At 45.5% G+C, this 12,571-nt stretch overlaps 1 protein-coding gene across 2 annotated transcripts in view; it reads right to left on the reverse strand.

Moving 5' to 3' along the window:
- The window catches only part of ZNRF3 (zinc and ring finger 3), a 78,029-nt gene extending 66,745 nt beyond the window's left edge, over positions 1–11,284 (reverse strand). For both annotated transcript variants that reach the window (XM_027892084.1, XM_027892083.1), the window contains exon 1: positions 10,980–11,284. In XM_027892084.1, the coding sequence (XP_027747885.1) occupies positions 10,980–11,213 (234 nt within the window). In that variant the 5' untranslated portion in view covers positions 11,214–11,284. The remainder of the gene's footprint in view (positions 1–10,979) is intronic.
- Between the last annotated feature and the right edge of the window lie 1,287 nt (positions 11,285–12,571).

Below are 12,571 nucleotides of genomic sequence, written 5' to 3' on the forward strand. Positions count from 1 at the left end.
TTAAAACCTTGACTGACAGCTGATCCATAGGATATTTTTAAGACTCCTGCCCGAGTCTGGTCAAAGTTTCCTGCAAGTCAAACCATCCAAGTGGCAATTTCCATCTAAAACTTCTTCCAGAATTTCTGATCAGCTCCCAATGAAAGCCAAATGTCAAGTTTTCAGTTCCTCTTTAAACCACAAACCAGGACCCGCTCCTTCTTTAGGGTGCCCGAGAGACACTCCTGTGGTTCCTGAGGAGGTCCCAGGTCTGACCCACCGCAGGCCCACCTGAGCTTCCACACACAGTAGAGAAGGCCTCTCTGTGACTGGGTTTTGCTCAAATTCTAGTTTACTGCATCTATCTCTTCTAAAACGTGTCTGTAGAGAGGCTCAAACAAGGAGCTAAGATGCAGTAACTGGACTACCCCCAAGCTGCAGAAATTAGAAAGGAAAAAAAGGGGTTCCTCCCACAAGTCAATATTTAAGCAATATATCTATAACATAAAATCACTAGGGACCCAAGAATAAACAGGAGGGGGAAAAAATTTGTTGTGTGAGGAGGAACTTCTGCTCCAGTTAAAAAGAATACATACTGGACTGATCTGAAGCTGCCTATAAATATTCGAGAACATCAAAGCCGGTCCTGTTAAATTAAAAATGCTGTCACACAGATAGGAACTAGCCTCTAGCACTGCCAGCTTCAACATGTGAGCCTCTGATCTGAGAGGCAGAGGCTCAGCTCTTCAAGAAATTTTATTCAACACAAGAAGGGGGAAAAAAAGTGAACCAGCAGTTGAGTTTAATAAGGATATTAAATACCTTACAAGTGAGCTAATTAGAGCTTAACTCCTTCAGGACACTCCAGCCCTCTCACTGACAAGGACAGTAGCTTCTTCCCATACAATTTCCAAGGCTAGCATGTTTCTGGGCTCCAGGAATGTTCCTATGCAAGCCCCTGAAACAAACACTTAGGTGGTCTTTGAAAATAGATTTTGTTGGTTTCACATTAACGTAACTTCAATCACACTGCCTACCTCGCACATAAGTGTGTGTACCTTTGGATGGCTATTCCATTTCAGGGACCTGTGTTTAATACTAAAGCTGTCCAGAAAGATTTCAGATGGTCATTATCTTCAGGCAACTGTGGGAAGATAACAAGACTGGCAGACAACAGGAGACCAGATCACTTCATTTGACTTTTATTATTTGAGGACATACAGCTCCAGTGGCAACTGAATGTAAACAAAATACATTTTGTGGTTGAGAAATGGTTGAGAAATTTATCCCAACCTGCAACTACAACCTTATTATTTCACTATAGGAAAACCTCTGTCCATTTCAATACCCAAATCAAAAAAGACCATCCCAGACAGTTACAAATGTGGGGGGGAGGAAAAAAGTAGTAGCTGCTTTCTCAAGCAAAATAGAGGAAAACTGAAAATAACATCATGCCTTGGGAGTTCTTTTGCATTAACTAGTCCACAAAGTCTTTTCTTTAGACACAGTTTTGGGATACAAAAGATAATATCTTTCAAACAGGCAAAACACTGCCAGCTAGCAGAATGGGGATACCTTGCCTCTGAGCAAAAAGAGGTCTCCAGCCCTTGGCTCCTAATAAATACTGAACTCAGCAGCATCTCCTGGCGCTGTTTCAAGGGTTCATTTCTTGCTCCCAGCCCTGCTACACATCATCAGGACATCTGCCAGCTTGGCATCCAGACCATAAAGTGTTCATCTCCCCTTTATCCTCACAGCAGGTGAGATCTGCTCTGAAAGGCTTCTAACTAAATACAAAACAGGTATGAGAAAGTATGACAGACCCTAGTAAAATACAAGACGACTGGCATGGGAAGGAATACCTTTCCCTGTTATACACACCCTTTAGAGACTGCCTTAGGAGAAAACCCAACGCACCTAAGAAAAGGGCAGCAACTGCTACACTGCATACCCTAACCTGTCCTCATCTCCAAAGACAGCAAGGACAGGTAAAACCTCAGTGCAGCAGGAACAGGCAGCACTCGTGTGCACAACTGGCACGCTGTGTATATATATAATGTTTTATCCACGAGATACTGATATTATTATTGTTGCTGTTGTTATTCAGGTAAAATCAATCAAGGTCCCATTGGGAGTACTATCATTTAGCCAGGCTCAAAAAAGAAGTCTATAAACCTTCAAGGGCAGTCTCCTCAAGGAAAATAAAACAAAATCTAAAAAAAACACAACACCCCAAAAAACGCACCGCCTTTAAGAGAGCTTCTTCTCCATAAACTACAAAGTTGTGGAAGGGACCTATCGGTGTAAAAAAACCCAAACAGAACAGCTTCTGCAATTCCAAGTCAGTCCTTCAAATGTACTTCTCCTAATCTGTAATCAAAGTGGTTCTAAAGGTGAACTCAACAGAAAGTTTGGTTCAAGCCTCTTTTGCTTGGGGGAGGAAGGGTAGAGTGGAATTGATAAAGAGAGAAGTAGAGGAGAAGGATTTTGTCCAGCCATGCTTACTATATTTTTTATTATGTGTACTTTTTTTTAAAGAAGGCAAGCATCACAAGCTCAAAGTAGGAAAACAGATTTTGGCACAAACTAGAGTCTTTCTTCAATTAAACGCAATTTTTCAAACACTGCAATCAGAAGTATTTGAAAGTTGCTTACCAAGCACATGCAATAAATTCACAGTAGGAGGCATGTACTTGCACCATGCGTGCCTGTACAGCTAATTAACAGTTGTACTCAAACCATGACTGCAAACTCTAAAATATGGCCCTTAGTTCTTGTCAGGCCAGTCATCTCCTCACTGATTCTTCCATTTGCTTTACTACTGAAAATGATGCAAAACAATAAAGCAGCTTAAGCTCCAGAAAACCAACAGAAAGCTTAAGCTGGTCATCAGCTTTAGAAAACCACCAAAATCCTCACATTCATGCAGACAGTAACATGGGTCTGGGAAGCCTAGAGAGTCTGCATATATTACACTACATATTTAAGGTTGTACTTGTCTCTGGAACATAACAGGCACCTAATCAACCTTTGTAAACTGCCTTTTCATCTTAAAGCCAAGTGCAACAACAAAAGTCTCTAGGCAGCACGAAAAGGAAATTTAAAAAAATGAATGAAAGAAATCTGCCACTGTGAAGAGACAATCTAAGCCACCAGAGCACTAGTACTCAAACCTAACAGAAGCACAGCTTCACCAATGAGATCAGTGCAGGAAAGTGCAATTTTTGTCAGTCTCCACTGAGTATCTGCAAGAGCACAATTCCCTGGTCACCTCTGGTTTAAGTGTCAAGTAGTCAAGAAAACTGCAGAAAATGGAATTTTTTTTTTTAACTTGTCTCTTCTGTTGCTGTTCTAACAATTTCAAACGACATCTTTCTTTTTAAACAATCTATTTTTCCTTTGCCAATCTCTTTTAGTGTGAAGGGCTCTCCCTTCAAGACAGGAAACGAGAAATAAGGCCAAGCATTCAACTGGCATTCATTCTGTTTTCTTATGTAGGCACACACTCTGCTTTGAACACATTTGGATACTAAAGTGCAGATGCCCAAAAGAAAAGATAGTATGTAAAAATTAATACTTAACACCTCCTAAATTGAGCACTTCCAAAGCAGTAAGTGCATTAATGCAAATACATGTACCGCTTACACAGCTGGGTAGAACATAAAGCAGATTACACTGCCTCCAGATCTAACCTTTCCTTAACCAGTCTGATGCTGGCCTCCTGAAAGCATTCACACTTTGAAAAACTGTTTCTGAAAGTTATTTTGGTTCAGAAGGGCCTCACTTTGCAACTCCAAAACAAGGACTAGAAGACTGTAATAAAAAAGGGAGCCTTTTTAAATACACGCTCCACCACAAGATGGTATAAACTGGAAGAAAATTACTATGTATGCTAATCAATGGTTTTATACAACTACTCAAGACTTTCCTATAAGATCTGCTTGCAGCAAAGCAGCCTGCAGTTCTTTCCCTCCAAATCTGCCACACTGAATCATATCCTCTACACATTTCACCTGGAGCCCTTCACCAGGCAAAGCACTTAAAAAGCAGCTGCCCTGTCCCATAAGGGCACCAGCGGGGTGCTCAGGGGGAGCAAGTGCCAGTTCCACCCATGGGGCATAGCTGGCCACAACTGCTGGTAACACTGTTGGCTGACTGTAATTATAAATAAACCACTGTAGTCACACAGATCCTGTCTCAACATAAATAAATATATATAAATGAAGAAAGTTCTCCAAATGGCTCCACGCTTAACAAATTTTGCCACTTCTCTCTGGGATGTTTTCCTAGTTCCACCTCCCAAACAAGCAAGAGGAGCACGTGGAAAAGGAAGTGCTCAGCATCCCGCCAGCAAAGGCAAGGTTTTCAACAGTACAGACCTTCAACATCTGTGAGGAAGTTAAACTAAACATATGGACTATGCAGAAAAAGTTACCTGAACTCCCACAAACTACTTTTCCCCACTTGATTCCCCATCTTTACTCGGAAGCACAGAAATTGCACTAGTTGGTCTGAGCACTGAGCCAGCGCTCTGAGCTTTCTGCTTCTATTTACGTACTTAACCTACTTTATTCTTATTCCTCTAAATGGGTCACATTAGCATTTTTTGCTATTTCCATTGTAATTTCTCCACACTTAAATATCTTTCAACACCTTTTCTTACACTGGGTCTCCCGCTTTCTCTTCAAGGGATTGTCTCAGTCTTGCATGCCAGCAAAGTTCTGGTAGAAGGATTCTGATATTGCTGCAACTCTGTGCAAACACCACAGACAATGGAGCTTCCTCCAAACCCAAGAACTCATCACTGAAATTGGTACCTTATCTTTGGATCAGGCCTCTCCCCTACAGTAATGCCTAGAAACTTTTATTTATTACTGCCTTAGACTCATTTAGAAACAGTTGACACAGGTGTCCTTAACTTTCTCTTAATACATTATAATGTATTGTAATAGACTACAGCTTGGAAGTGTAAAGTTTTTAACTCAGTAGATGCTATTTACTAGCCCTTAAATTTCCTATTATTAGGAAATTAACTATTTTCATAAGGTGTTTCTTTTTTTCAGAAGATATGAAAAAAAAAAAAAAAGACATGAATCTGTCCACCCAGCGAGAGAAGGATAATCTTGCAGAAGGCTTAAGCTGCCAAGTGCCCCTTCTTAACGCTATCTTTGACACTCCCCCCTTAAATTCTCTTACATTACATTTTGTGGTGAACCTTAACAGGATGGCACAGACACAGGATTCTCAAAGCAGAGCACTGCAGCTGCAAGCAGACAGCACACAACAGCTGGTAGCTACCACAGAAGGAGTTTATTGAGTCCTTTCAGCACCATTCTAAGAGACATCTTGGATATTACAGTGTTGAAGAAGTAACAAAAAATAAGGATCCTTATTTACAGTACCGTGTTCAGATGCCAATGAGGACAAGCAACTCCTTGTGAACTATGCCAGCAGTGCTGGGACTGGGCTGGAGCTCAGTGTCAATATAAAACAATACAAGAGGATAAACGACCTAAACAAAACACTTTAATGATCTGTATTCAACTATCCCGGGTACCACTCCACAGTACCCAACAGGCTAAAGCACGACTGAAACTTAAAAAAAGGAGGAGAAGGACAGCGGGAGGGATGAAACTGTGAAACAGCTGGACTAATCTATTCTGAGATCAAGCTCAGGACAATACCTCTAGTGCAAGCAAGCTGCTTGTGCACACTCTACAAAGGCTGTCCAGGTACAACAACTATACAAGGCTTTACCTCAGCGATCTCTTATTTTGAATGCAAATTACACTTCCTTTATCATCCTGGCCTTCTCTTGTAGAGAACCCAGACCTGTAGTCACCTGTTGCACTCCCATGAAAAACACCTTCCTTTCACAGCAGGAGAAACTCAGCTGGCCATGAGGAAGTAGGGGACCCCAGCCCCAAAAAGAGCCACTCTGGGCATGTGCAGTCTTCATCCTTCTGTCAGAAATTACTGAGCAATAAGCATGGATCCAGCTCAGGTCAGGCACAGCACACCACACAGACTGTAGAAGAGGAGCCTGCTGTTCACAGCACTAAACCTGTACTTTTCATCTGTCACCTGTCAGCTCTCTCCCCTAAGAGAGAGGACTGTCAAGCCCTGCCAACTCCCAGAACAAACTGAAACTTCCAGTTTAGGTTTCAAAGCCTGCCCATATGCTGAGGTTACAAAAAATGCACAAACACAATTTGTAAAATTTGTTGCTGTTCCATGCACTTATCAAGGCTGTAGTATGGAAGCATCTTGTTCCTACCAGCTGGATAGTCAAGTCTTAATACAATGATAACCAGAAAACAAAAGAAAAACTAAAGCTTAAATTAAACAAGGTTTCTGATGCACAGAGCAGTAAAACAACAAGTACAGAAAATAAGCCCTGCTCTGACTACTTAATAGAAACACACCTGATGCTGTTATAACAAAAAAGGAGTCATCAGTGACTTACTGTTATTAAAATAAATTTAATAATTACTTTAACAAAATTTAAAACAGGTTAAGAAACCACTTTTTTTAAAGACAGTAGTAATTCACTTTCTTCCATTCCTGGTTCAGTCTTATTATCTATTCAACACAAACTCTTGAACTCTCAGCAAGCCTTCAGAATGGTGATGGGACTCTAGTTCTGTGTGACACAAGTTCGGATGAAAGGCTCAGAGGGGACAGTGCTTAAGATTCACCCACTGAAGATGTATATCCTTAAGATTACTGTTCTCACTTGCCTCAAAATATTTGCCAGTTCTGAGTATCTGTTCATAACATCAAAGACTGAAGATTAGGGAGGACAAAACCTACAGCATACTCCCACTTCTCATTCAAGGCACAACAGACCCTTTCCAGGTCTCATGTCTTTGTACCAAAACAGAGAAACACAGTAAATGCTGAACAGCCCCTTTCCTCACCCCATTCTCAGCATCTGCAGGGTGTTAGCTCTTTGTTTTCGATCAGAATAGAAGTGCCACGTTCCAATGACAGCTCAACTCCAAGATACTCCACTTCAAGGACACAATAACAAAGCAAACCTGAAGCCCAGATAAATTATCCCTGATGTCCTCAGGATCATGACTGCAAGCCACAACTTTACAGCTAAGGTATGGGAACTAACACAAACCCAGTCACAGGTGTCTTCATATTCTAAGAGGATAACTAGCAAAGCAAACATCCAACAAGACAGTGACTCAAAGCCACAAATAATTCCATTTCCTCAATCTGAATGGCCTTCAGGCACTCAGCTCCAGCAAGAAAGTTAACCTGCCTGATCAAAAAAAAACCAACTAAAAAACCACCAAAATACACATTTTTGTTTTCTACTCTCAAAGGACACAAACATTCCCTTGACTCAGTCTCCTCTGATCAGGGCCAGACATCTATGTATCTGCAGAGTTATTTCAAGTCGCTCCTTTCAACACCGTTAAAAACTCTGTTGATGCTTCAGAGTGCAGTTTGCCGCCTTTAGCAACTGTTGCATTTTGAGAAAAGGTCAAAGTCATTCAAATAAATAACGAGTGGGAGGGAGACAGAAGACGTACACAGGCACACGGTCCTGCACTCCAGCTTGAAGCCTCCCCACCTTCTGCAAGAGAAAGGTAGGCAATAATTTCCTAGAAAGAAGTGTCATGCAAGAAGGCGGGAAATGTCCCGCTTTTGTTTTCTTCCCGGAGCTGAAAGCACTGAGTTATGCTTGTTCTCCCCAGACTGACAACTTTTGAGCACAAAAAATATATGCAAGTGGAGATTATTAGATCATCTACACACAGTTCAATGGCTACATAAAGTTCATTATTTTTCTGCTCAGGCTCCTGAGCAGAAACAAACCAACCAAAACACAAACTTTTGTTTCACAGGAAAAACCACACATAACATTCCCAAATCTCTCCTCCATGCTGCTTCTCATTGTATACGTGCATTCTATGCATCAATAATCAACCCATTACTGTATTCAACAGTACATCTAATGCAGGAGTAGAAAAAAAGACAGAGAGAATTGACAATTATAAATGTGCATCATTTAAAGTTTTTGACATACCAGAGTTTTTAATGCAATCTAAAACAAGCGTTAAATCTGATCCTCTTTTCCCAGCACCTCATCTGAGCAGCTCCTTCACGACCACATCTTTACAGGAAACACCATTAGATGCTCCACAGCTTAGCTATCAAGTGGAACAAGCACCTGGAACAGAATCTTGCCAGTTGCAAATAGAATTAAGATACGTAACCTCACTGTGAGCAATAATGCCACTGCTAGTAAAATCAGCGATGTTTATTGTCCTGGCACTGTCAGTCTGTGGCCATATAGCATCGAGTTTGAGACGAGACTACATCTGAGCTTTGGCCCTGAACGGTACGAGAAGTTTCAACCATAAGGAGCTCTCCAGTCATAATTTGTTTTAAAGCAAAATATCTTTTTAGAGGTTTCAACGAAGTCTGGTTTTCACGATCGCTCTCCGAACAAGTGTTTGCAATTTCCACTCTCAACCATACCAATGCCCCGAGAAACACGGAATATTCCAGTATGCCAGATACCACCAAGATGGTTAGACCTTCAAACAGTTTAAGAACCAGCTGACACAGCAACCTAAGGATGAGTTTGCTGAATACAAACTGTGGCCACATGAAAGAAGACATGAACATTTCATCTCTCTAAAGAGTTATTCTGGTAGACACTTGACCCTATTAAGACTCGTTTACAATAACATGAGAAGCAATATAATAGCACACCACTACTGGATAGGAATCTGACCAATAACCAGTTTAGGAGTGGATGTATGACCTATCAAAAGCTGAAAGTGCATTGTTTCTTATGGTTGGTTTTTTTTTTGTTCAGACTTTCAAGACCAATGAGTAATTGATGCTATTAACATAAACAAAAGTAAGTCTTTGTGTAGTCTCAAAACCACAATTCCTTTGATCCATTCTTTAATGTATGCCTGATTTTAAAGAATTCCTAATATTTCATTTTAAAGAAAAATGCATCTTATCCTTGAAAGTGCTGTGTGCACTGACAAGGAGGCTGGGGCCCAGAAGAGCTTGCTTCACTGACTGATGTACAACTGACTCGCTAGTGCTGAACAGGTTCTGAGTGGCATTAGCTTCATGAGCCTTTTCTAAACCTCACATGGAGCTTTAAATGATGATCCAGAACAACAGATTCATAGTGTTCTATAAAAACACAGCCTCGCTGAAAAAGGGAGGCAAGACAGTGCTGTGAAAATCTTATAAACTCTGGCTCTGAAAAAGTCACTTCCAGGAGGAGATAAAGGAAACAGGACATTGACAAGAGATGCTGTATGCAATCTAGAACCTCAACAGCGAAAACACAACTGATGGCATTCAGTCTAGCTGCTTTGGAACAGTGTCTGCCAGGTTTTCTATTCTGAAAAAAAAGAACAGCACACACGGTTGTAAAAATAAAAAAATAGCCTGTCCATGATGTATGTTATCTAGCATCTGCCCAGATGAATAAGCAAATCCATTTTTGAGCAATAAACGACTGTAAAAGATTTGCCACATCATTTGGCTTTCACTATAGTCATTCCTACTTGGGGTGCTGTCTACTAAGGATGAAGGGGAAGCAGACAGCTGATGTTACACACAACAAGGCCTGCAAAAGTCTGTTTAATACATTTGTTTCAGGTTGTGCAAATCTGAGTCTTAAAAAAATAGTGAGTTTTTTCACCACTTTTACTTACAGTCACCAGGAAAGTATGACCTCAGTAAATGGCCTATATTCTGTTCTTAACACTAACACCTGACACAAAAGGAACCTTTAGGGTCTCTTGTTGGCCCCAAAGACAGTGTTAAGTCTCACTGTTTGAAAATCCACCAGAAGGTTAAAAAACATCCACCTCTGTTTCACTCTGTAGTAGCACCACCATTTTTTTAGGTATCAGGATTATAATTGATCCATTCCTCTTTGCTCTGAAAAAAAACAATCGCCTTACATCGGCAATTTGTTCTCACAACTCTTCTGGCTCCAAGAGAACTTTTATAAGCAATCCCCCCAGGTGAAACTGTTTTGATATATCAAGCACTCAAAAGCAGTATTCTTTAAAAGAAAAAAAAAAAGGTTATTTTGATAGTAAAGTATTTGTGTTTGTAGAGCTTTATCAGTTGTTTCTAGAGATTACTTGCCACCAGTTAGCTTTTTTAAAATTTTATGTGTATATTTATCTGTGTGTGTATGTGTACGTATATGGAACTCAAGCAAACAAATTCCACAGCTCTTAAAGAAAAATAAGGATTGCTATTGGCAATTTCTTAACAGTCAAACTTATTAAGACACCATTCAAGTAGTTTTTCTCTACGTAGCCAAAGAGGGAAACAAAATAAAGTCAACAATTATAAGCGACTACAAAGGAATTAGATAAGCACTTCAAGAGTTTCGAACACAGTAAAGAATAGCTGCGTTCAGCCACAGACAAAAATTATTTCTCTGGTGAGAAAGTCAAGCGCAGCTTTGCACGAAACGCGCCCCAGTGGGAGCCCGGCTTCGAGGGAGCCCCGAGCGCAGCAGCACCGGGTCCGCGGAGCGGGCACCGACCGGCACAGCCCGAGCGCGCAGCACCCAAACGCTGCCGCGGGGCTTTCGGCCCCGGAGCGGGGCAGCCCCGCACAGCCGCGGCCACGCACCGAAAGGGGACCGGCAAGGGCCGCCCGGCGCGGCACCGCCCCCACCCGCCCGCCGGCATCGCGCCCGGCGGAGGGGCGAGCGGAGCGGAGCGGAGCCCCAGGCGCACGGACGGCGGCCCCCGGCTCCGCCCGCCCCCGCCGCGGAGAGACCGCGCGGCGCGCCCGGCTGTCAACGCGGGGCGGCCCCGCAAGTTGGGGCCGGCGCGGGGCCTTTGTGCGCGGGCGCGCATCTGTCACCGCGTCCCCGGGCCGCGCGGCGCACGTGGGGCGGCGGGCCCGGCCGCGCTTTGTGCCGCAGGTGCCGGGCCCGCGGAGCCATCTTGGGGCAGGCGGCGCCCCCCGGCCGCGCTCACCTGCACGATCTCGCCCTCGGCGCTCAGCGTGGCCCCCGCGCGGGAGAAGCGGCCCTGCAGCCCCGTGGTGTAGGTGGTGTAGTCGCCGCTGGGGCTGGACTCGAAGAGCACCACCTCCACGAACGCCGTCTCCTTGCCCAGCGCCGCGCCCGGCGCCGCGGCCAACGCCACCCCGAGCAGCAGCAGCGGCAGCGGCGGCACGGGCAGCCTCGCGCCGGCCCCGCAGCCCTTCATCGCGCGGCGGGAGGAAGCGGCGCCCCGCCGCCGCGCATCGCTCCCGAGCGGCTCCAGCTCCCGGGCCGGGGTCCCGGGCGGGTCAGCGCCCCATGGCAGCGGCCCTCCCGCCGCGCTGCGCCCCGCTCCTCGCCGCCGCCCGCCCCGCACTCCCCGTCCCTCGCCCCGGCTCCTCTCCGCCCTGCCAAGCCGCTTCCCTTTCATCTGTTCCACGTGACGGCCACCGCGGGGTTATCCCCGCCCTCCGCGCCGCGCTGACCCGCTCCGTCCCTCCCGCCGTGCACACACGGCCCGCAGCCGAGCCGGGCCCGCCCGACCGGAGGTGCACCCGCGGCGGCGGCCGGTCCGACCCGGCCCGGGCCCGCAAGGGTCCGACAGCAGGCGGCTCTCGGGAAGGCCCTGCCGGGATCGGCCTCCCACGCGGCCGGGCCTGCAGGGCCGGGCCGGGCCAGGCGGCCCCGGCGGCCTGTGGCGACCGCCCGGGCCCGCGTCCGCCGGGGCTCTGCCCGCCGGTGCCGGGGCTCCCGCGCTCCCCAGCCGCGAGCCGGGGGGCCGGAGAGTGGGGCCGGGCCGCTTCCCGGCGCTATCGCGGCCCGCGGCCGCCGGCCATGCCCGGGTGCGTTAGGAACAGAGCCCGGGCGCGGCGGCTGTGAGGGGCAGCACCGCCGGTGGTACCTCGGCGGCCGGAGCAGTGCTGTGTCACCACACGCACCACGGGCACCGATCCTCCGCAGAGGCATCTCTGCGTTGCGGGATGTCCCTGCTGCTTGCAGCCGGCATCCAGCGGGCTCCTCGTTTGTGTGTAGGGCAGGACTGGCTGATCGGCCCCCTGATTCCCAGTCCCCTGAAATTGCGTTTGGGGAGGCTGGGTAACCCTGGCTCTTTGACTTGGCTGTTAATGCAATTGTCTGTAGAACCTCCATTAATGATGGGGAAAAGGTATATGGGTAATGATTTTTGTTTCAGCCTCACACAAGAACTGGATAGCAGCCAATGATACAGTTTTCCATTAAAAGCATGTACAGCTAAGTCGTAGAATTATTAATACATGATGTTACAGAGCCTAAATATAACTTACAAGGAGGATTAGACAAACTAACTCGAGATCCCTTGTTGGCTATGAAATACAAAGTCTGGAAACAAAGTCCAGCCCTAACTCACTGGCAGAAGGAATAACACGTAGTCTACAAATGGCCAGCTTTTTTCCTAAATATACTTTGTTACAGCTAAAGACAAGAGGGTGACATCCTTAGCGTGACACAGTGAGCAACATAAGCTTAACAAATCATGGAAGATTTCTTCAGTGGCAAAAGGTCAAGAAGGGATCACAGGAACACACTGGGCTTCTACCGCAAGCT

This window comes from Empidonax traillii, unplaced genomic scaffold, assembly GCF_003031625.1.
Source record: "Empidonax traillii isolate 1590-97213 ecotype Southwest subspecies unplaced genomic scaffold, ASM303162v1 scaffold338:size1951571, whole genome shotgun sequence".
NCBI lineage: Eukaryota > Metazoa > Chordata > Aves > Passeriformes > Tyrannidae > Empidonax > Empidonax traillii.